The sequence below is a fragment of the Lagopus leucura genome, unplaced genomic scaffold (genome assembly GCF_019238085.1).
Source record: "Lagopus leucura isolate 7727_CA_CO unplaced genomic scaffold, USGS_WTPT01 Super-Scaffold_100002, whole genome shotgun sequence".
NCBI lineage: Eukaryota > Metazoa > Chordata > Aves > Galliformes > Phasianidae > Lagopus > Lagopus leucura.
Window position 1 is genome coordinate 32,121,766 of NW_024962263.1, and position 22,126 is coordinate 32,143,891.

Here is a 22,126-nt window from a genome sequence, read left to right on the forward strand (position 1 = left end):
GGTGTGCAGAAGCATCTGACCCACCTCCAGGAGCGGCGTTCCACTCCCACCCTTCAGCATGGCCGAGGCCGCCTGTCACACCGGTTGCCTGCAGTAGTGGTTGCAGGGCATTCAGACGAAAGCCTCCTGCCAAAGAGAGGCAAAATGGAGCGCCGGGAGATCACTCTGGAGGCTGACAGACTCCACCAAAACCGCCTGTCGAGCGTCACTGAGGATGAGGAAGAGCAGGACGCGGCATACACCATCGTGACAGTCCTGGACAAAGTGGCCAACATCGTGGACAGCGTGCAAGCGAGCCAGAAGAGAATAGAAGAGAGGCACAGGGAGATGGAAAATGCCATCAAGACCATACAGATTGATATCTTAAAGCTTGCCCAGGCTCACGGCAATACTGGCTACACGGTAAACAAGCTGCTGGAGAAAACCCACAAGGTCAGCTCCACCATGAAGGAAGTACGAGCACGGGTGGAAAGGCAGAGCGCCAATGTACGGAAGGTGCAGACAAAGCAAGAGGAGATGCTGAGGAAAAACAAATTCCGGGTTGTGATCTATCAGGTAACCATAACCTGTCTGTCATAACCATTGCTGTGCTGTCTTTGTGCCACGTCCTTGGTAGCTGTGTGTAGACATCATATGGTGAACCAAAAGGTGCAGCCTGTCCAGCAGGAGTATGGTTTTATGGTTTCTTCAGCACTGAGCTCCACTTCTCCATGCCTTTCAGCAGAGCCCACGGGAGGCAGTGCATGCAGTCTATTATTAGTGTTCGGTTTCAGAGCCAGTAGTGTAAGATTAACTGCGGATCAGCAAGGACTATTTGTTGCCTCTCTGAAAGGTAATATGAGGCAGGCCCTGTAAATCTTGTCATACAAACCATGCCTGGCATTCATCTCTCATATTTTTTTCACCGTATTAGGTAGAAGTCCAAATAACAAATTGTTTGTAAGCTCTCTGGTACAGTGTTTTTCTTTTAATATTAACTTTAAAACAATCTTGTATTTAACTTGCAGTGTTACCCAAGCTTTTGCCTGGGGACTTTCTTCATTGTCTCAGTCTGCAGCACTGCGTGCATAAACTCAGAACCACAATGTCTTCCTTGCAGCAAATAGTTCCTTGCACTGCTATCCTTGGCAATGCTTTCCCACAGCACAGTTCTTCCAATCTCCACTCACAATGTTTGGGGAGTGAATTATACACTCTTTCATTTATTCCTCATTCCAGGATGTTCTTTGTTCTTACAAATGATAGTATTTGAGGAGGAGTTTCATGAAATGGCAGGCTTTTGCTGACCCATACACAGAGCCCTTAGTACAGGCAGTTCATGGGATCTGTCACTGGCAAGCAAGTGGTGTGAAACTCATTCGTTTAATGGCCTGATCCTTCATTTGCTGAAACTTCCCAGTTCCTCAACAGAAAGTGTGAGTGTTTTATCTTTTGCCAGAAGCATAGTTTCTCCTTCATACCAGTGAATCCCCAAAGCTTCTTTCAAAACAAGTCGTATTCATCATTAGGCAGTCTTGAGAATGTCAGCCTTTGTGAGTAACATGATGTGTTCCCATTGTCTTGAACCCTGATTTTCTAACTATTTTTTTCATAAATAACAATATTTTCACGAATGGGTCCACTTGTTTCAGTGAGTATATTCACCAGCATATTTAGCTGACAAATTCTTACGCATAATCCAGCCTTCTTAACTATTTTATTTTCCAGTTCTGGGAAGAAATTGCTTTTTTAAAAAAAAGTAAAAGCTGAAGGTAGGAAATGTTATTTCTTTAATGTAATGTTAGTAACATATGCAGCCAAATTGTGCCTCCCAGCCTTTTCTGACTGAGTTACTGTGGCTGCACAGGAGAAAGTGTGGACAGAATTCAGCCAATTATTACAATTACTGCAAGTTGCACTATCATGATGGAATAGCAAACAGGCAATTCTGCTTTTTCCTTGCATATCTTTTCTCATCTAAAGATAATAAATATCTTTGACTTTCCTGATTAATGGCATAGTGCCATTTCATCAATAGCCCTTTACCATAATTATTGCAGTAAAGTTGATGCTTTGAAAATGTTTGTTCTTAAAACGGTATTCAAGACATAATGCAATTTTTACCCCTGAAAGACCTGAGTTGTCACTTATTCTTTAAGTATAGTAAAATGTTATGGAAATAGATTTACACATAGCTGTAAAGAAATGTTGCTATTTTTAGGCCTTTCACATCAAAGGCAGCTCTCACCATGTGTACTTTCTGTGATAATCACCTTCAGTGGAGCGTCTGGACTCTTTGCTCATTTTGCTGGACAACAACCTGCACCGTGTTCCATACGGTTAACCCTCAATTGGAACTTTTCAGGAATGCGAACAGAATTTAGGATTTCTCTCTTTCTAGTTTTCTATTTCTGTTGTGGTTAAGGACTGGTTGAGCACATGAATTAATTCCTCTGTAATTTCCATAACTTTCATAAGGTGAATTGAAGAAACCTTTCCCTTCATGCACAGCAGAGGAGCACTATATGCTGCTGCCTTTGCAGTCTGACATTTAACTCTTTCCTGGGGGAGGAGAACTGTTTTGCTCCACAAAAGCAAGGTACTTAAGATGGAGTTTTAATGCTCAACTCACTCCTGAAAGCCTCTTTCACACAAGTGTAGTCATCTTCACACTGTTGATTTACACCAGTGTAAGCACACTGTTGCATTGCCAAGACCTGAATGACTGAAGCTTGGCTACCATGAGGGGAAGTCTGCTAATAGCTGGTGAGTCAGTGTGGGGCACTCACTCCCTTCACTGTATTTTACAAATAGATGCAACCAAGTTGTTTACTTGGAGGTTGTGAGTGACAGCTCTTCTGTAGTGACTTTTTTTTTTATGAACCATTTGGGACACTGTGGTGGAGCCAGTGACCTATGTGTAGCCACAGTGGAATGCTCCTGTGGGTTTTAGTTTTAACTTCTGCCAGAACATGAGGCCTATGAGGAAAAAGGAAACACCAATTAAATCCTAAAGATTTTCTTTCAAGTGGATGGCTTTGATCACATCATTGATGGAAGGAGCAGGCAGGTTGAAAAGGATCGTTGGCTGGAGGAGATTCCCAAGAGACCTCGGCCATGATGAAAAGATTTGGCAAATATCCTCACATTAAAAAGAGACGAAATGATCATCTGTGAGGATAATGATTAGGGGAAAGTGAGCGCTCGTTGTTAAAAGGCCATGCAGTTGAGGGAAAGATTTGCTGGCAGGGAACGTTCCTGTCCAGGTTGATGGTACCATTAAAACTGCCAGGTTACATCAGACTTTCTAGAGATGTCTTTGACTCCACCGTGCCAGCTGTCCTCAGAGTATAACGAGATACGCAGAGTACATTATAGGTTGTACAGGTCTCTGTTCACCTCTGTTCGTGTTATTCTGAATAACCAGCTGTGAGAGCTGTCATTTCTCTTCAGTCAAAGAGCACCTCACAATTTGATTCACTCTGACTAAATTATTCAGAAATAGCTAATTTCTGAATAATTTTAATCCTGAAAGAACTTGCTTCATTTGCTTTCTCTCATGTTCTGCAAGTTCCTCTCTGAATGTGAATATGCAGCCTCCAGGAAGCCCATGTTACAGCAGCTGGTCTTCAGAACAACATCCCCTGAGGAGACTGCCCCACTGCAGGTTTGGTGGGGGGGGGCCAGCACATGAAGCCTTGTGTGGAACACTCATATTGTACATAAACAGATTAAAATAGAAGAGGTTTTCTTGGCCTCTGTCCTTTTGCCGCATGATTATCTGAACATTAAAAAAGGTGAATTTGAAATGGGGACAATAATCTGAAAAGCTGAAGTGGAAGCACTTCCATATGCGGTAGGAGTGTGATAGGTTCAAGGGGTGAGGCTGCAAACATGGGCTTTGATGGACCTGGTGCATAAAAGCGCCCTCTGTCAGCACACAGTTTCAATTATGCCTATGCTGAGAAAAACCTGAGGGTCAGCGGGACTTAAAAGGTAGAAAATATAATGCTTCTATTTAAAAAAGACAAAAGAAACAACTGCCATTCATCTGATATCATTTGGGCATGAGAAGGGCAGGCTTAGGAGAGGCTCTAGGCAGCTGTCTGCAGAGCAAAACCATTAGCGCCATGAAGCTAAATAGCTCACCAAGAACAGACTGTTCTAGGTAACCCATTTGTGATTATTTTTACGTGTTACAGAAACATGGCAGAGCTTATTCTTTTTCTTGTTTTTGTATCTAATGTCTTAGCTCTTAGCAGACAATCTGGAAAAAGCACAAATAGCAGCGGACTGTTTTGTGGGACGCGTAGTTTGTAAAAGGTTTCTAGGAGAGTTTGCTTTTCAGACATCGTTGTCAACTGTATGCTATTTTCGTAAATTATCTTGACACAGAATGCGATGCAGTTGCTAATAAAATACATTCAAAATGATGACCTGTCAGTCCAGAGAAAAAAGTACAGAAAAGAAAGCGAATTGTCTTTAGAGCTAGAGCAGTGGTAATTGAAGTGTGCACAGTCAGCTCCGCTACTTAGCAGAACCCCTTGCTGATAGTTTGTCTTCGTATGCCCCATGGTTTGGGAAGGACATAAAAGGATACATTCATTTCTCAAAAGATGACTGAGGGTTGCTTGCCATTCATACAGCTGAGGGAACTGGGAATGTTTCATATGGAGAAGAGGAGGGTCAGAGGAGACCTTAGCACTCTCTACAATGACCTGAAAGGAGGTTGTGGTGAGGTGGCAGTCAGCCTTTTCTACAGGGTAACAGTGCTAGGATGAGAGGCAATGGCCTCAAGTTGCATCAGGGGAGGTTCAGGTTGGATATTAGGGAAACATTTTCAAAAAGAGCAGTGAGGCACTGAAATGGGCTGCCCAGGGAGGTGGGGATGTTTGTGAACTGTGAGGATGTGGCATTGAGGGACATGGTGAGGGTGGACTGGTGGTTAGACTTGAGGATCTTAGTGGTCCTTTCCGATCAGAATCAGCCTATGATTCTATGCACGTGCTGCGACAGGGATGAGGAGAACAGTAAAGAACACTGGCAAAAAGATGTGAAATGGCTGTAAATTGAATGAGTAGAAACCAGGGATGGACTCTTAGTGTTGGAGACATAAGAGCCTGATCTTCTGCTTGACTCCACAGGGAGAGGGGATGAACTCTGTCTATAACCTCTTGCTATCAAAATGGAGCATGAAAACCTAATGAACAAGAGATATAGTGGGTTGACTAATTGTTCTTGCCAAGCACAGACCTTAAACATCGAGACCTCAACACATAGGGCCTTTATTCAAGTCTTGTGGTGTATACATAAATATTTTTACAGCTGAAACAGGTAATTGCCTTGGCTGAAATTACAGAGAATAAGAAAAACCCAGCAGTTGTCTCAAAGAGTGTAGCAAGGATCCTTTGTTTCCAGTGTGGGATTCAGCCTTTCAGGTCAGAGCTCTGGGCCACCCTGTGCTGTGCAGCCAACAGACAGGCTGGCAGAGCAGAGCCAGTGCTGAAACACTGGGCGAAGATCATAAATTACCTGTGATTTTGAGGGGGAAAAATCACCCATGCTCAACCAGCTAAAGGAAAACTGTAGTTCTAGGGATGTGTTCTCAAAGAAAGAAAACAGGGAAAAAGAAAAAAAAAAAAAAAAAAAAAAAAAGACAAAACAGCTGCTGGACCATTTCTATGTTCTTAAAATGGGAAAAGTTGCTTGTTTCACAGGACCGTGTGCTCACAGCATACTTGTCTCCATACCCCTCAACATGATGTAAGTAGGGCCTTCAGACCCATTCCTTTGCGAGGTGCCTAACAAGAGATGGGCAGTCATTCTCCTAAGGGCTGGCACTGATTTTTCTCCACCTATTAAAGTTGAGCGGTGGAAACAGCAGATCCCAGTTTACGTTCACACTGGATGCTGTGGTTCAGGGCTTTGTGTGAGTTTGGCCAGCAAGCCAGTGGGAGAGTGCAGCTGTATCATGAGCCTACTTGCCTCTTCCCCATGGCTCTAGAGGCTGCCCAAAAAGATGTATGGACATAAGGCTGTATCTGACCACTGAGAACACATCTATTTCAGCAATCTGCCTTGTACCTGAAGAATTTTAAGAATAAATGGACTTGATCCTGTGTATTGGAACTGCTGAATCACAGCCTGAACCTCTGATTGATCACCTGAGGTGAGCAATGAGTCAGCCACAGGGGCACAGGTGAAGGCAATTCACCTGTGCTGCTGGAAAGGGTGGAGGCTGGCTCCTAGACCTATTTAAGAGCTGGCTACCAGAGGGGAAGGATCTTGTCTGGAGATCACCTCTTCTGGTTTTTTTTTTTTGTAGGTGAGCCTAGCATACGGGTAAGCCTTCCATTTATTCTCTCCTATTCTCTTAGTCTACTTTGTCTAACTTTCTTATTCTTTTTGTGATTATATATCTTAATATCCTTTGATTATACAACCCTGATAACAGCAGTTAGGACTGAAATTCTCAGCACTGCTGAAAAGAGCTGGGTCTTGCAATTATTCCTTTAGTAGAGGAATAACACTGACCAAGACAGCGCAGACCTAGAAGTGAGGAATATCTGAAACCATGAACAGGAATTTCAAAATCTGGAATGGCATTCTTTCTGCCAGGTGTTGGATATCAGGAAGACAGATGTTTGCTTGTAGACTCCCTTTGAAAGAATAGAGAGAAATTCATGGAGGCTGATTTGTCTGACCTACTGCAGATATCAGCTTCTCCATGCAGTTTCTGCTTGATAGGTACCTCTTTCCTCCATTGAGTTGAAAGGGAGTCTAGAGGCTAATCTGTGGGGAGACATGGTTGCTTGGGCAGACGAGTCCAGCAACTTGTGACGAACGGTTGGGTTTCTGTGTACTTGACAGCACAGTCCCTCTGCAGTAGCTTGCAAGAGCAGTCACGTGAGGGAATAATGAATGAAAACATTACAAAACATATTTTGTTTGTCTCATCACCTCTTGTGAACACTCCTTCTCTTCCACTCACAAAGATTTGGTATGTATGGATAAATTGCAAACCTGCTGACTGTCGTGTAGAAGTATTTTCTAGGCCAAAGCCATAAAATAAGAGCAAAGTGAGCGTGAAACTTTGATTTTCCTCAGGAGCTGCAAGTAGTCCATTTATGCAGTGTGTGGTGGCATGGAGCCAAGAGCTTCTCCACGTGCTGGGGTACAGCTGGGCAGCAACACACACGTAGCCTGGAGCTTGCTGCTCTCAGATAATGAGAGAATGAGCTGGGTTTCTTTACTGTCCTGGCAAAATTAATGAATTTCTGCCAGAATTTAAAGAAAAGGGATGCATATCAGGCTTTGCAGAAGAGGAAATGAGGGGGATTGTCTGTTCTAATCAGGCTGCTTTTTCATTATGTAAAAATAATTCTAAATACAAGCAACAGCACTTGGCCATAAAGTCCTACGTGCTGAAGTGTTTATTCCCTTCATACTTTACTTGATAAAATCCCTTTGATGCCCTTTTAAGATAATCCTATTTCTCCCTCCTTTGAGCAGCTTTTTGTCTTGATGGCAGAGATTTTGAAATGACATATTTGCAGGAAAAATGAAGGGATCACTCGAGATATACAAAGCTTCACTCTTAACTGTTAGAATACGAGTAGAAGTACAGATTGATTTGTAATTGGTTATTCATCAGCAGCTTCTTATTGATTTAGAGAGCAGTTACAAGGAGATGTTTTAGCAATTTACCTTGGTTACTGGTTTGAATAACAGCTCATTCATTTAACATGCAAATTTCCAGGATTTTTTTAATATATTTTCTTGGTACAGTTTCCTGCTTATCAGCTGCCAGTCATTTGCATCTCAGGTTGTCATAGGTACCACAGCATCTCCAGGCCAGGCAGGGGCTGGCCTCTCACCATTTTGCTGCTCCATGCACCAACTCCTTATTGCCAGGTGACCATCAGTCCCAGCTGTGCAGGAGCCATACCATAACTGGCACAATGCCTGCCACATGTCCCAAGGCTGAGTTCTCCTTCCATCACCTTTCCATTGTGCAACAATGATGGGATTTATGAGGTTTCCTCTGTCTCTCCTCTGTACTTTTGGTGTAAATGAGTTTGTTAGGAGCTCTTTGGGAGTTCTATAGGTTCTCTAGGATTTTGAACGTTGGTTTTTGTATATACACATACATACGTGTTTGCACATTTTATGGTTTTTGTGTGTGTGTGATTGTTTTGTTTGTTTAATTTAAGGTACTATCATAATTCTTGGTCATTCTATTCTTCTCTGCTCTTATTTCTTGTATTTAAAAAAAAATCTGGTGAAGTTGTAATTGAAACTGAGCAACAGTTGAGTGTTGATAATGGTTCTCTTTATAATTGTTAGAGTTCTACTTTGAGGCTCTTTAAAAAGAGTACGTGAAACTATTTTATGAAGTTTGTAGCATATAAGACAATGTTCATTTTTTCCTTTTTACCCACTCTAGGAACTCAGTCTGGGCTTTGAAATATCTGTTTGAAACCCAGGATAAGTGTAACAAACAAGAAAGGAGAAGAGGAGTAAAGTTCCTGAACTGGTCACATCCATTTTAATGCCCTTATATCCCTTTATTTTTTTGGTGGATGATGAAAAGCATGCACAGCAAAAGCCCTGTCAGAAGGACTTGTAGTAAAGCCTTTCAAAAACCTTCAGTTGTGAATTAAAGCTCATGGCTTCTCCCTATCCCACTGATAAGGGGTATAGAATATGCCTAGTGCTTGAGGGATAGGGTAGGAGAGAGTCAAGGAGAAAGCTCTCCCATAGCTACTAAGTCACTGTATTTGTATTACAAAACCTCACTGAGATACAATGCCGTTTCACTAATACTTTCCATTTTGCTAACATCTTCTATCCAGAAATCTGGAGAAGAGATGCAACCTCAACCTAATTTATAGTCTTCCTACATTTGATTCTGCAAGATGTGTGCAGAAACCAAAGGAAAAGGGAACATCGGAGCCTTGGCAAAGCTCTCTGTTGGCATCCACAGCACATGAGAAATGCTATTCAGTCACTCCAGCTGCTCTGTCCAGTCTATAGGGCCTTAGCTCAGATGTTGCTGTTCAGAAGTCTATACCTACACACCTATAAAAGTTAAAGCACTCTTCCTCAGCTTGCAGATTGTTAGCCTGAGTGCTGCAGAGCTCTGGGAAACGGCTGTCCAAAAGTACAGACACATTCACTCCTCTTCTGGAGGAAGACACAGTCCAACTACTGCAGACAAAATACCATCTCTCTGTCCTCTTTTTTTAATAAGCGTCCTTCATAAGTACAGAGTTCCCCATCTACCATATTGTATTTATTGCTGTACATATTGAAATTTCCAAACAGTCATTATGGAAATATTTTTGTTACTATTTCAGCTGAAAGAGTGAGCTGTAATTTAGAAACTTTGAGGAATTTTCTCCAGCTGTGTTTTAGTTCATGTTCAGAAAAGAAGGGATTATGTTTATATATAGAAGTCTTTATGTAATTAATGTTAATTTGCACATGCTAATGCAGATGATTATTAGCAAAGTATTGTAGTTTTGTTCCTGCTGATTTTGACAGATGAGTTGAATAACATTCCACTGTAATCAATGCAACACAATTTGTTCCTAATTTTTGTAAAAAATTAAGCCTTAACAACTATTTTACTGGAGGCTTTTTAATGAAGCCCAAGCTATCTGCAAAAGAGCTTAATGTATTTTATTTTACATAGTGCTATTAGCCTGTACAATAACATTAAACATGACTTTCTAGTAACAAGTCACTGTGAAAAATGACAACTACCGTTGTGGGGCGAAAAGTTTTCAGTGAAGTATACAGCAAGTGGCCATTCCTCGTGAGCTCACAAGTCCCGATCTCATTCCTACTTTCTGAATTAAGGTAGCAGTAGCAAGGATAGAGCTGACACTGGCAGGCCTCAGAAAGCAGCTGAAATGGTTACTGCAAGTGGGAAGCAGCTTAAAGAAGCTTTAGGTAGGTGTTGTACATCTGCACCTGAAGAGCTGCACCTCCTGGGAGCAGAGGACGTACAAACACATGGACAGAGCTGGTAGGGAAGACAGGCCATGTCTGCCTCACTAACCTCCAGCAAGTTGCGGGCTTTCCACTTTGTATGCCTCAGCAGCTGTAGGCAGAAGTGACACTGAGCTCACGAGGAATGGTCACTGACATCTCTGAAGTCTGTACAGACAGCAGGCTTTGTATCAGGGGCCAAGTGGGTCTGTTCTCTTGAGAGATTCTCCTGTTGGATAAACTGGATTATTGGATCCTTTTATTTTCACAAGTTATTTTTTTTTCCACATCTTTAACTCTTCAGCAATTTTTGGTAAATTGGTTACAGCTTTTGGAAATTTGTATGCATATCTGAGCTTCAAGCTTCTATCTGTCTTCCTCTGGAGGGGCTACATCAGTTCCTAGGGCTAAGGTATCATGAGCAGTCATTACTTCCAAGCAGGCAGCATATCATATTACTTACCAAACCAACCATGGAAACCAGAGGTGCTTGCTGTAAGTTACTCCTGTGTGTGTTCCCGCATGGAACAAGACAAGTTCATGGTACATGTCCTGAGAGAATTGGGTGGAACTGGGTTTACTGAATAATATTTAGTTTCCTTACTGACTTTGACCTCTTGTGTAGCTAGCACACATAAATTAATATGCTGGGGTCCTTTCCTTTCTGGGCAGCATCAGAAATGTTCACTGAGTTCTAATTTGTCAAGAATGTGCAATTATCTTCATGGTGATATAAAGGGCTGCAGCCCTCTCTTAAGGAGAGTAAAGCTGGCACAAGTACCTATTTTTGTCTATGGGATATTTACTTTTATTGGTGAGAAATAAGAGAGGCATATCAGCTTCAAAAACCATGAAGGAGGACAATGAAACTGTGAACTTTCTGGAGCACAAGTCTTATGAGGAGCAGCTGAGGGAGTTGGAATTGTTCAGTCTGGAGAAGAGAAGGCTCATGGATGACCTCATCGCTCTGTACAATGACCTGAAAGTAGGTGGTAGCAAAGTGAGGTCAGCTTCTTCTCCCAGGTAACAGCAATTGGACAAAAGGGAGCAGCCTCAAGTTGTGCCAGAGGAAGTTCAGGTTAGATATTAGAGATAATTTTTTCTCATAAAGAGTGGTGAGGCAGTGGCACAGGCTGCCCAGAAAGGCCTGTGGAAAGTGGTGGTATCACTGTCCCTGGAGGTATTCAAGAACTGTATGGATATGGCACTGAGGGACGAAGTCAGTGGGCATGGTGAGGATGCACTGATGGTTGGACTACATGATCTTACTGGTCCTTTCCAACCTGAACGATTCTGTGATTCTCTGAGCTGGACACATCTGCTCTGAAAGCCATTAGGGAGTAGTAAATGTGAAGCCATGCATTCATTATTTTTAGATTGAGCCACTCTGAAAAGAAAACTTTGATTAGGTACAATGTTTTTACAGAATTTGTCAAAGGCTTCTTCTGCCATTTGTATCTTGTAGGATTACATGAGATAGTATGACCCTACCTTATTTTGTTACAAGGTTGTATTTTGGTTAGTAGTAATTCACTGCAAGCCAACAAACAGAATGCTTCACTCACAACCCTTTTAAAACAGACTTGCTGGAAGATGACTCTGTGCTTTCGTTCACAGGAGGAAACCGAGTGCCCTTCATCTCTTTCTGTTATCAAAGAGCATACAGCTGGCGAAACTTTTGAGGATGATTTCCTCCCACCTGATGATCTGTCTTCTGATGAAGAATACTATATTGAAGAGAGCAAAGCAGCTCAGTTCAAGAAATCAGGCATGAGGCGCATAGATGATATCAAAAAGGCATTTTCAAGAGAAAATATCCAAAAGACGAGGCAAAATTTTGGCAAGAAGGTAAATAGGCTTCGAACTAGAATTGTGACCCCTGAAAGGAGGGAGAGGATCAGGCAGTCAGGAGAGAGACTGAAACAATCTGGGATAAGGATCAAGAAAACCATCTCACAGGCAGCCCCAACAAAGGAGACGTTCAAGATCCACAAAAAAAACAAAGAGCGAACGGTAGCTGAGGGCCAGGAGGGGAGTCAGGAGGCTGGTGTGCACATAGCCACTGAACTCACGGCTGCTGAGCCCTTCACCGAGGAGATCTCCTACACAGAAGTGATCACGAAGGTAAAGAAAGACAAGAACAGCACACCAAGAGGCGCTGCCCAGACAGCTGAAAGAGGAGTGATGACGATCCCAGAAGTGGTGCTTAAGCAGGAAGGAAAAGAAGGAGGGGGTGGAGGTGATGATGTCCCCTTGCTAGACTTGAAGCAATCATTGTAAGGAATTGATGAACAAACACCCATACTGTCCTCAGGCACAAGAGAGAACGCAGGCTGTATGCCCTCAGTTTTAGAAAAATGTGTGAATTTTTTGTTCTATCACAAAAAGCGTATTGATGTTGTTCTACCACCTACGTGGGTATCTGTAGTGTTGTTGTCCTGACAGGAGTGAAGCCATGCCACCTGAACATACGGACTGCCCCCAAAGAGTGCCAGCAGCCAGCATTAGCCTATACAGAACCACACAACGTGGCAAAGGGAGATGGAAATCTGCTCTGTTTCCAAGACTGAATTAGCATTCATTTAAACAGCCTAATTACTCTCTTCAGTTTTGTGTACAACATTATAAGAACGTCTTCCATAATCTCATACCAATTCTTTGACTCAGAAAATGATAATGAAGCTATTACATCATATTAGCAGAAGGAAGAGCTATGAAAAATGTCCATTCAGCAGTACAAACCTTTTCATTTTAGGGCCCTCACTGCAGCAGCAGGAGGTAATTCCTGCCTTATTCGGGGTGGGGCAAAACGTAGGAGGATTAATAGGTTTTTTGCATTTCTTCTTAGTGGAAAAGAGAAGATTCTGAAGTGTTTAAAGGTTATTTCTAGAGTTCTGGAAGAGGAAGGATTGATGAGCTTAAGCAAGGTATTTCCTGCACTTATGGAGTAAGAGTAATAAAGCAGAGGATGTTAAATATGACATACCAGGAGGAAAAGAGAATGAGTTATATTCATGCTGTGGAAAGGCATGCTAGCAAGAAATGCAAGGGCATGAAAATGTAAAAGAGGAATAAAATCAATGTGTGGGTTCTGGATAGATAGAGATAAAAGCTAGAGTTTGTGTTTGTTCACTCAAGATCTTTTTAAGAATTGTTACTCTATCCAGAGGATAATAGGGTTTATGAATGTAGCTGACCAGACAAGAGAATTGTTTTGATTTCCATGACTGTGTGGTTTTTCTGAGCTTCACTGCAATTAAAATCTATTCTACAAAGCTGCTGAAGTAAAGGGCCATAACCCAGCTTTTTGTGTCCCACCACCATCACTATGGACAGCCACAGCCTCAGGGATTACGAGATGGACACCCTTTGGAGTATGGAATGCTGTTTATTTGCAACCCTCAGTGCCCTGAAACCAGATATGTTTGTAAACATGGCCACGGACATGAGTTGCTGGACTGTATTGCTCTCTTCATTCTGAAATGGCATTGCCTTCAAAGCGCTTACCTACAGCAACGTCAGGCGTTATTGTCTGTGCGAAACCTGTATGATAGTGCCAAAAGCTGTATCAGTGTGTTTAATTTCTCAGATTCGTTTTCACAGCAGATAGTAACTTGATTATCTATACACATTGTTTGAGGACTCCCTGTTGTTAATCTAGAATTTAAATATAATTAGTTTGATTTCAACTCTTCTGCCTTCCACTTCTTTCATTTAGTCTGGTGGGCATCACTTTTGAAGTGAAAGAGCTTTAGCAATAATAACTAAGAAATGTTGATTGGGAAGGGTGAATGTTATGCCATGTTAATGGCATCTCAAAGCAAATTGAGCTGTCAGATTGAAAGGAGTAATGCCACTGCATGGAGAGACAGAATGGGATGAGGGAGGGAAACAGGCAGAGGAAGATACCTCTTTCAACAGTCAGTGATGCATCTTCACTGCATGGTAAGCACAAGCAGAAAAGGAAAGAGATGTTTTAATGATGGGATACATTGAAGGTTTTGTTTTTCAACTACTTTACAGATTTTCTGGAAGCAGGTGGCTGCGGTCTTCTTTCTGTTGGGTACAAAACTGCCCCTGCCTGTAGTGGAACCCTGTACCATTAGTCTGGTTCCCCAGGGGTATCACTTGCCTTCTGCTCTGTGAGATTTGAGGTCTTCCTGAATTGACAAAATATCATTAGTTGCTGATGTGAAAGGATCAAAGAAGCTGTCACTTTTTTTTTTTTTTTTTTAATTATTCTGCTTCAGGACACCATGTGCTAGAACCATGCACCTATAGATTTTCTTTACAGAGAGTTTAATTTTTTAATCTACTTGACGAAGAAAGGAAGTGATGCAGTTTCCATGGAGCACAACATATAAGCTCAACTGCATACATATTTTTAATGAGCAGTTCTAATTTCAGTTGTTTAAAGGATTTACTGTTTTCATAACAAGTAGCAAGTACTTCAGGTGTGCAAAGTAACTCAACGTATGCTCTTCATTTTAAGCCTTATCAGTGTCACTGGCATGAATTTTGCATGCACCAAGAGGTTAAAATTAACACCATAACCCCTCAAAGAGGAAGCGGGGAGAACCCTACAGATTAAATCCTCATTTTCTATACCACAGCACAGGCATTCACCATTGGAAGCCTCTCTTCGTGATTTGCAAGGCAAAGATCTTGAGGCCCAGTTGTTCACCTTTCTAATCAGCAGAATTCTCAGTGGAGTCAGCTGATGCGCTGACATACAGCCATGCTGCAGGAGGCCTGGAGCAGATATTTGGAACAGGTGGTGTCACTGGGTAAGACCATCCCGCCTCCACCCCATGTGAAGCAAGTTCTAAAGGAATCCTGCCCCAGCTGCTCGGTTTTCCAAGAAGAAACTTGGCCCTTTCTGCTTAGTAGTGGGTAGGACTGAGAATATTGAACTTCCTCGTGGAAAGAACTCTGTGCCTGCTAATAGTAGACTGAAACTGGGTGTGGGGAAAGCTGAACTACCTTCTTACATGGCGGCTGAAAAGAACAAGATTGCAAGTGCTTACAAGGAGAAAAAAAAAAGTAATGAAGCACTCACTGTTTCTTTCAGAACATCCAACAGCAATTTATTTTGCTTTGAATTTGTGCTAGTGAAAGAAAAGCAAAACACAGTTTTTGGCCAATAGCTGTCTATTAAGAGAAACAGCAATCACCCTTCAATCATAGGGTAAACTGCAGAGATGACAATACACAAAATAACACCAATCTTTTCAGGTGAATCTACTCCCAGAAATGGCTTATGTATCCTCTGCCTTTTAAAAACATATATATTATTTCTTTTTCTTCTTTCTTTTTTTTAACCTAGACTAATGCAAAATACAGCATAAAATGCAGTTGAGAGTTTTGAGGCTGCAAGATTCAAGGAAGTATCACCAATGTATCAAATGGGCCAAAGTGGTGTTTAGGCATGTTTACTCTCAGAAGAGTTTCAGAACTTCTTCTCACTAAGAATTTGGTGTGTGCGCATCTTCCTTCTAATGGGACATAGGTTTGGCAACAAGCTAACATGCAAAAGCAGAAACTTGTGCAAAGATAAACTTCTATTACTATTTCCATATACAAGAGACTATTCAAGGAAATAGCAGCATCCATCTGTAAAACCACTCAGCAAGTTTACAAATGCAAAAATCAAGTGCATTCACATATGTGCAGAAAAGGATGAAGTTTTATTATGAGTTTAACTCACTCGTCATTACTGCTTTAATAATGCTATGCATGATAAGTTTTTAACTACAAAGTTGATTTTAAAAAGAATCATAACGTACTGTGAATAAGACTTATACTAGGAAGAAAAGACAGCATCTACAAAAGAACCTCCATAAATGCTAGAGCAGTTATCACAATCATAAGCACATTTTCCCTAGTATTTCCTGTATGAGCAAACTAGCTGAATGTATTCCTGCTCCACAACAGCTGCCGTACCTGTTTCCCTCTCACAATCCCAGGTTAAATACATTTAGGTGTATTCACAGTGAAGAGAGTAAACTGATCTATGTATGATTAACACGACCTCTGTACTCACTTGCTAATCCCCACACCACTCTGAAAATAACAATGGAATTCCTACTAGCTGCAAACTTATTTCCTAGGTGGTTATATTTTTTTAGAGCTATTGTTTGGCCCTCATTTTGAACTGCAGAGCAGTGCCACCCCCCGTAAAGTCCAGTGATCAGGATTCTGTGCTGTTTTCAGGTACAAAGAGAAAATGTACGTCAGATCTGTCCTCCGAGGCGTTTTGTAGACAGGACAGGAGTAGTACACATTGCCTTGTTGCTTCTTTGGATCCTGTAGTGCTGTCACGTTGACAGCATACACATGGACTACAGGAAGACTTGTGAACAGCACCTGAAAATGTTAAAAGAGACACTGGGCTCAGTATTAGCAGGATAGGGTGTCCAAACTCCAGCATCCTGGCACTGGACTCATTGGTGGACTGCAGCAAAAACAGCAGCCCTTCAGCAGAAGCACACAGAAGAATCCAGTCCCTGTGCTCATTAGTACACTGACCCCAACCTGTCTATAAGCCACTGGCAGCTCAGAGAGAGCAGACTTCAAGAACCTTGGAAGGAACAGAAACTAAGAGAAACCAGCAAAGCTGCAACATGGCAAAGGATGAAAAAATGGCAGCACCGTTCTAGGAGGGAGTGAGACCATTGCCTTTTTTCCCCATCCTTTTCACCTCTAGTAGGTGTTCCCCATTCTTTCCCCACCTCCTGTTCCTTGAATGGCAAGACTGGAGCTGCAGAGGCCCAGCTGCACTCATTAAGCCTTCCTGTTACACCTGTGCTGTTGGCAGTGGAGCTCCAAAAACCCAGGGTGCCTCCTGGGTTATATTCAAAGGAGATCCCTCTGGCAATACACAGTACTCATTAGCAGAGGCAGAGAAAGGTCTCAAATGGACAGCTCTTGTTTATGATGCCAGAGCACCTGGGCAAACTCCATACATGAAGGATGTCTTTTCACAAAGCAGGAAATGAGTACTAGAAGCTGCCACTGGCAAGATCTGGTTTGGAAAACACTGCCCTCAGCCAGCTACAGAAGTGTTTTACCTACAGACAGCAATGGCCTCGACTTCAGTTCCAGGAGAGAACAAAACTTTACCAGCACACACAGTGGCAGCTTTCCCTGTGCACTGACCAGAGCATGCAATCACTGCTCCTGAACTAGGCTTTAAATGTGCTCAGTTGCCTTGGCAAAATGTAAGTTCATACATGGATAACTGAGCAGAAGCCCAGAACTAACACCAGTAACTCAAAAGCAGTGCCAGGGGCTTCTATTCACTTAAACACTGCGATCAGAGCAGGCCTGGATTCTGAGAACAGTGACAGGGCCCACTCTTTCAGTCCAAAGGATTCATGGGTTGCACTCATTCAGATGTAGTTCAGCACCTGGAGCCAAGGAGCCCAGCTACTGGTCTACTCAAGTGTAGCACCTCCCAAACTCATCTTCTGACAGAGGCTTTTTGGTCTGTTGTGGTGGGTAAACACCCTGTCCTTTTCCCAGTCCTGCTATTATTTTACCCTCTTACAACCTGCTGTGAAACATATGCTGCAAGCACTTGGAATACTTTCTGGTTTTCTCTGAACACACAATGTTACACTCCAGTTAGTGATGCTCCATCAGTCTTTACCTTCGGTGCTGACTCGACCAGCTTGCTGTTCCTGCGGTCCCAACCAGCCCCTTCGAGGATAAGGCCATATATATAGACCCCACCAATGTCAGCGGGAGGTGGGCCAGCCACGTCTTCTTTCATCATCTTGGTCACCTCGTTGTGCAAAACAACATTGTCGAGTGCCCATCCTTTTGCCAAATTTGAGCGTGTTGTCTCCTGCCTCATGGCAGTGAGGAATCCCTGAAGAGATCAAATATGACACAGGCTTTTGAAGAAGCTTGAACGCACCCATTGCCAACTGTTTTCCTATACAATAGTGACACAAGCAGTATAAACTTCAACCCACAGAATCTCATCTACGTATAAAACTAATTTCAGTAGTGTAACTCCAGTGCTTTCCTACACTGTCCCAGTGCCAGGCATTTGTATACATTTGCTATGCTTATGCTGGCAAAGAAGTCACTAAAGTGGCCTATTTAATGTATAGGTTTAACTCATCTTACCTTACTCACCTTTACAACAAGACAAATGGAGAAAAGTTTACACAGCTAGCAAATAAATGTGATTTGTAAGATTTTAAATGCAGGTAATTGCTCAGGCACCAATAATACCATGTTTTCATGCACTATATTACCTTTCCCTGTAGGAACACCATAAAAATGCTTTTTCAGTCAACAATTCCCAATGCCTTTTACAGACCACAAAGGAAGTACAAACTGGGATCACATAATTAACTGCTGAAATGCCCCTGTCAGCAGGGCAAAACATAGCTGCTACTCAGTGCAAAGCTTCAGTGCACTTACACAGCATACTGCTGCTGACACCAGCAAGATGAATGCTCAGCATTTAGCAATAGACACTGGAATGGGTTGCCCAGCCCAATGAATGCCCCCTCCTTGAAAGCATTGAAGGCCAGACTGGATGACACTTTGAGAACCTGGTCTAGTGGGAGGTGTCCTGCCTATAGCAGGGGGATTGGAACTATGTGATCTTAAAGGTCCTTTCCAACTCATACCATTCTATGATTTTAAGAAACTCATTCTCTGTTATAAAGGAACAAGAGGGATTTATTGGGAGGAAAACTGGTAAGGTGCTTACAGTGAGAGTGGGGCTGATCTCTTTTCACTGAGGACAGATGACAGGACAAGGGGAAATGGCCTTAAGTTGCACCAAGGGAAGTTCAGGTAGGATATCAGAAAAAACTTCTGTACAGAAAGGGTTGTTAAGCACTGGAATAGGCTCCCCAGGGAGGTGGTTGAGTCACCATCCCTGGATGTGTTTAAAAACCGTTTGGATGTGGTGCTCAGGGACATGATTTAGTGGAGGGCTCTTAGAGTTAGGGTAGCATGGTTAGGCTGCGGTTGGACTCGATGATCTTTAAGGTCTTTTCCAACCTGAGCAATTCTGTGATTCTAAGAAATCAGTAGCAATGAGGGAATTGATTAGAATTTTTAGTTTACTTTTATTCATCCAATCATAGGGGAGGCTGAAGGAAAGGAAAAGAAGCTTCATGCAGCAACAGCAGCATCATGGTCTTGGTGTAGGGCTAGCATCCAACAGCCAAGCCTGGTGCTTCTGCTGCAGCCCTTAGCACCTCCCAGCAACAAAGCATCCTTTCCATTATGAGATGACATTCATGAACTCGGATATTTCAGTTAAATGACATTGGTGGCTTCTCATTAATGCCATTCCAGGAACCCCAGGACAAGTATTGCAAAGAGCTTTTGTGATAGCAAAGATAATTGTAATTGCATTTGAAGTAGTTGAGAACTCTTGCACACCGCTAAGGGAGACAGGATTAAAGGCTAAGTTCTTCCCTCAGAATGGCCATTAAATGAAAGCAGAATCCTTGTAGTTAATTTGTGGAATTTTAATTTAGGGAAGCATGATAGTACTGTTAGTTTAAAACACACAGCATTCACTGCCAGAAGGCCCCACTGGGCCACCAGACCCAAATCTACTCAAATATGAAAGGGAGAAGAGCAGGAAGAAGACAGGACAGAACAGTGACTGCTCTAAGGGAATCAGTTCAAAGGCTCTGTGGAAATACAGATATAAAAGTAAGCTCAGATCTGTACGCTGTCTTCAGAGATAAGATTTAGTCAGCAGACTCTTCTTGCAGAGATGGCTGAACCTATATGTTCTCTGCAGTGGGACTTGAAACATTTATATTCCCATGAGCGAATCCCAGATGGTGGTGTTAAGCCTGCAGCTGAGACAAGGAGCCCCAGTTTTGATTTCTAGTATTGAAACCAGTTTTAATTTCTAGTATCTTTGTCCTGTTTGGCTAGTTGCTTTTTCTTGTTGTTCTTGTTTTGTTTTTGGTTTTTGAAGGGTTGCTTTTTGTTTTGTTTTTGGTTGGGAGGGCTTTTTGTTTGTTGTTGTTTTGTTTCTGAGTCAGGAGGTTGCTAGAATTTTGAACTGCAGAAGATTTCTTCTTTCCCTAACCTGCCTTTTCCCAAACATCTCCCTGGCCTGCTCACTGAAGTCTGCTAAACATTGGCTCCTTTGCCTTCTAACAACCCACACATACTAACTCTGAACCTTCCAGAATCACGCACCCACGGAAGCTGTGACAAGAAGTAAAGAAACCAATGTCTATTGTTTCCAAGATCACATAATCTCTTTCACCTTGCTTGTGGGGTTCCTTGTTTGTCACTTATTTTGTATATCCTACAGAGAGCAAAATATTGCAGGGCTACTATGGAATCCAGCAGGCTCTGGAAAACAGAGCCATTGCGCTTCATCTTCCTATTAGTATTCACATTACTTTGGCATCTCAGGCAAAGTAGGCTGGGGGTTCATTACGCTGTGCACTCTACAACCAGAAAGACAGTTCTGCCTCATAGGGTTTAAAATCCACATATAGGACAAGTGGCAGCAGCTGGATACAGCAATGCAAACAAGAAAGCAATAAAGAACGATCCAGCACAGTAAGGCAATGGGAAGGTAGAAATGGAAGATGTGTAGCGCTGTGGATTTGAGGATTACGTCCAGGAGGCACCACTCTTTGTTTGGCAGTTGTCTTAGCCCAATGCAGAATCACAAAGGGAATCAGTTTTTCTTTCACACAGAAGCCTCAGCCTCATTTGTATCACCATAAATAAAAATTAACTTCTGTGCAACCACTGAATTGATCCCAGTATATAACCAGTCCAAGGAAAGAGAAGTCAGGTCCTATTTTCTTTTTTTTCTTATTGCCAGTGTGTTTCATTCTCCCAGTGCTATAAATCTACTTTACTGTCTTCTGTTACCCATGGCATTTACCCATTGACTATAAGGCGAGCAGTGAGATCTATGCAAGTAGGCAAATTACAAATTATTTAGGAGCTGTATTTCCTCTCCCAAATGAAAGGATTTTTTTTCTGAGTTTCTCAGCTGTTACAAACAAGCCATTAAACCATTAGAACCAGCACTTCATCACCTCAGCTTGCTTGAAAAGATGGAAATCAATTTTCTTAACATGTGAAATAATGGTTTTAAGCACAGCAACATTATTAACAAAAAATAATATTTAGCTAAATAGAAAATGTGTCTTTGTTCAGACAAATTTCTTGTAGAATGTTCTCACAGCCTGGGTTACAGAAAATAGAGACTACAGAAATAACCATTTGATTATGAAATCTGTGATTGTCAGCACCAATGGTTGTTCAAGTCAGGTAAACACATCTTCTTCTGGACTTTTATTTCTCTGCACAGTATGTATTTAGGGACTTCTGGAACTATGTGTCATGAAGTGTTTAATTTTAGAATTTCTAGAGGCTTTCTCACTTACAGTGCTGTATTAAATTGTGTCTTGTCTGGGGACATTTTACTCTGCTTACTTGGCAGCTTTTTTGAGGAATCCAGACACATGGATCCGAAGGAAATACAGAATGCCTCAACTGGGCTGGCCAAATTTCAGGACTGACACAACCCCAGACAGCAAAAACAAAGCCAGTTCAAACAGTCAGTACCAAATCTGTGTCAGCTCTTCCTCATCTGTAGAGCAAAAGAAAGAAGTAACAAAAGCCAAAACCCATCAGGGTTGCATCCAACCTGATCACTGCAACGGTTACTTAGGAATATTTTAGTATTCTTAACAAGTCAAGTACAGAAGCATAATAGTTTCATTAAAACCACTTCTACTCTCTTTCGTACTTCTGCTTGGGAACCCTTTACTCAGGGATTTTATAAGCACGCTTCTGTGCTTTAAAGTTGTATGGGCAGACAGCTGACAGACAGGCTAGATGATAGATGAGCATTTCCCAGCAGTAGCACTAAAGAATATTTGCCACTGTTGCTTTCCCTCTTCAAGGCAGCTGTTTCAGCTAGCTTTTGCATTGCCAACAAGTACTGAGATTAAAATACATCTTTAAAATAGCTCTTTGCTAAGGCTCCACAGCAACCTGTTGGCTGGATGCTCTCTCAATGACTCACTTCCACAATTCACAGTTCCCATAAACATCTGTGAATCACAGAAAGCTTTAATGAATGTGGTTATCTGTGCAGAGGATCTGCACATCACCAAAGTATGTG

At 42.1% G+C, this 22,126-nt stretch overlaps 2 protein-coding genes across 2 annotated transcripts in view; one reads left to right on the forward strand and one right to left on the reverse strand.

Moving 5' to 3' along the window:
• Positions 1-26: 26 nt before the first annotated feature.
• On the forward strand, positions 27-13,664 carry CAVIN4 (caveolae associated protein 4). The gene is made up of 2 exons (XM_042869303.1): positions 27-555; positions 11,593-13,664. Exons 1-2 carry the CDS (start codon positions 145-147, stop codon positions 12,253-12,255), a joined length of 1,074 nt encoding a protein of 357 aa, XP_042725237.1. The 5' UTR covers positions 27-144; the 3' UTR covers positions 12,256-13,664.
• A 2,103-nt stretch (positions 13,665-15,767) lies between these two features.
• The window catches only part of LOC122178826 (dynein axonemal heavy chain 5-like), a 147,431-nt gene continuing 141,072 nt past the window's right edge, over positions 15,768-22,126 (reverse strand). The window contains exons 76-77 of the mRNA XM_042869302.1: positions 17,627-17,848; positions 15,768-16,341 (exon numbers count right to left, since the gene is read on the reverse strand). Of these exons, the coding sequence (XP_042725236.1) occupies positions 16,120-16,341; positions 17,627-17,848 (444 nt within the window). The 3' untranslated portion in view covers positions 15,768-16,119. The remainder of the gene's footprint in view (positions 16,342-17,626; positions 17,849-22,126) is intronic.

Excerpts from the sequence above, each read along its gene's own strand:
- CAVIN4 (XM_042869303.1), top strand. The coding sequence starts at position 145 with ATGGAGCGCCGGGAGATCACTCTGGAGGCTGACAGACTCCACCAAAAC. Across the intron at positions 556-11,592 it reads TCCGGGTTGTGATCTATCAG|GAGGAAACCGAGTGCCCTTC; the intron begins GTAACCATAACC and ends TTTCGTTCACAG.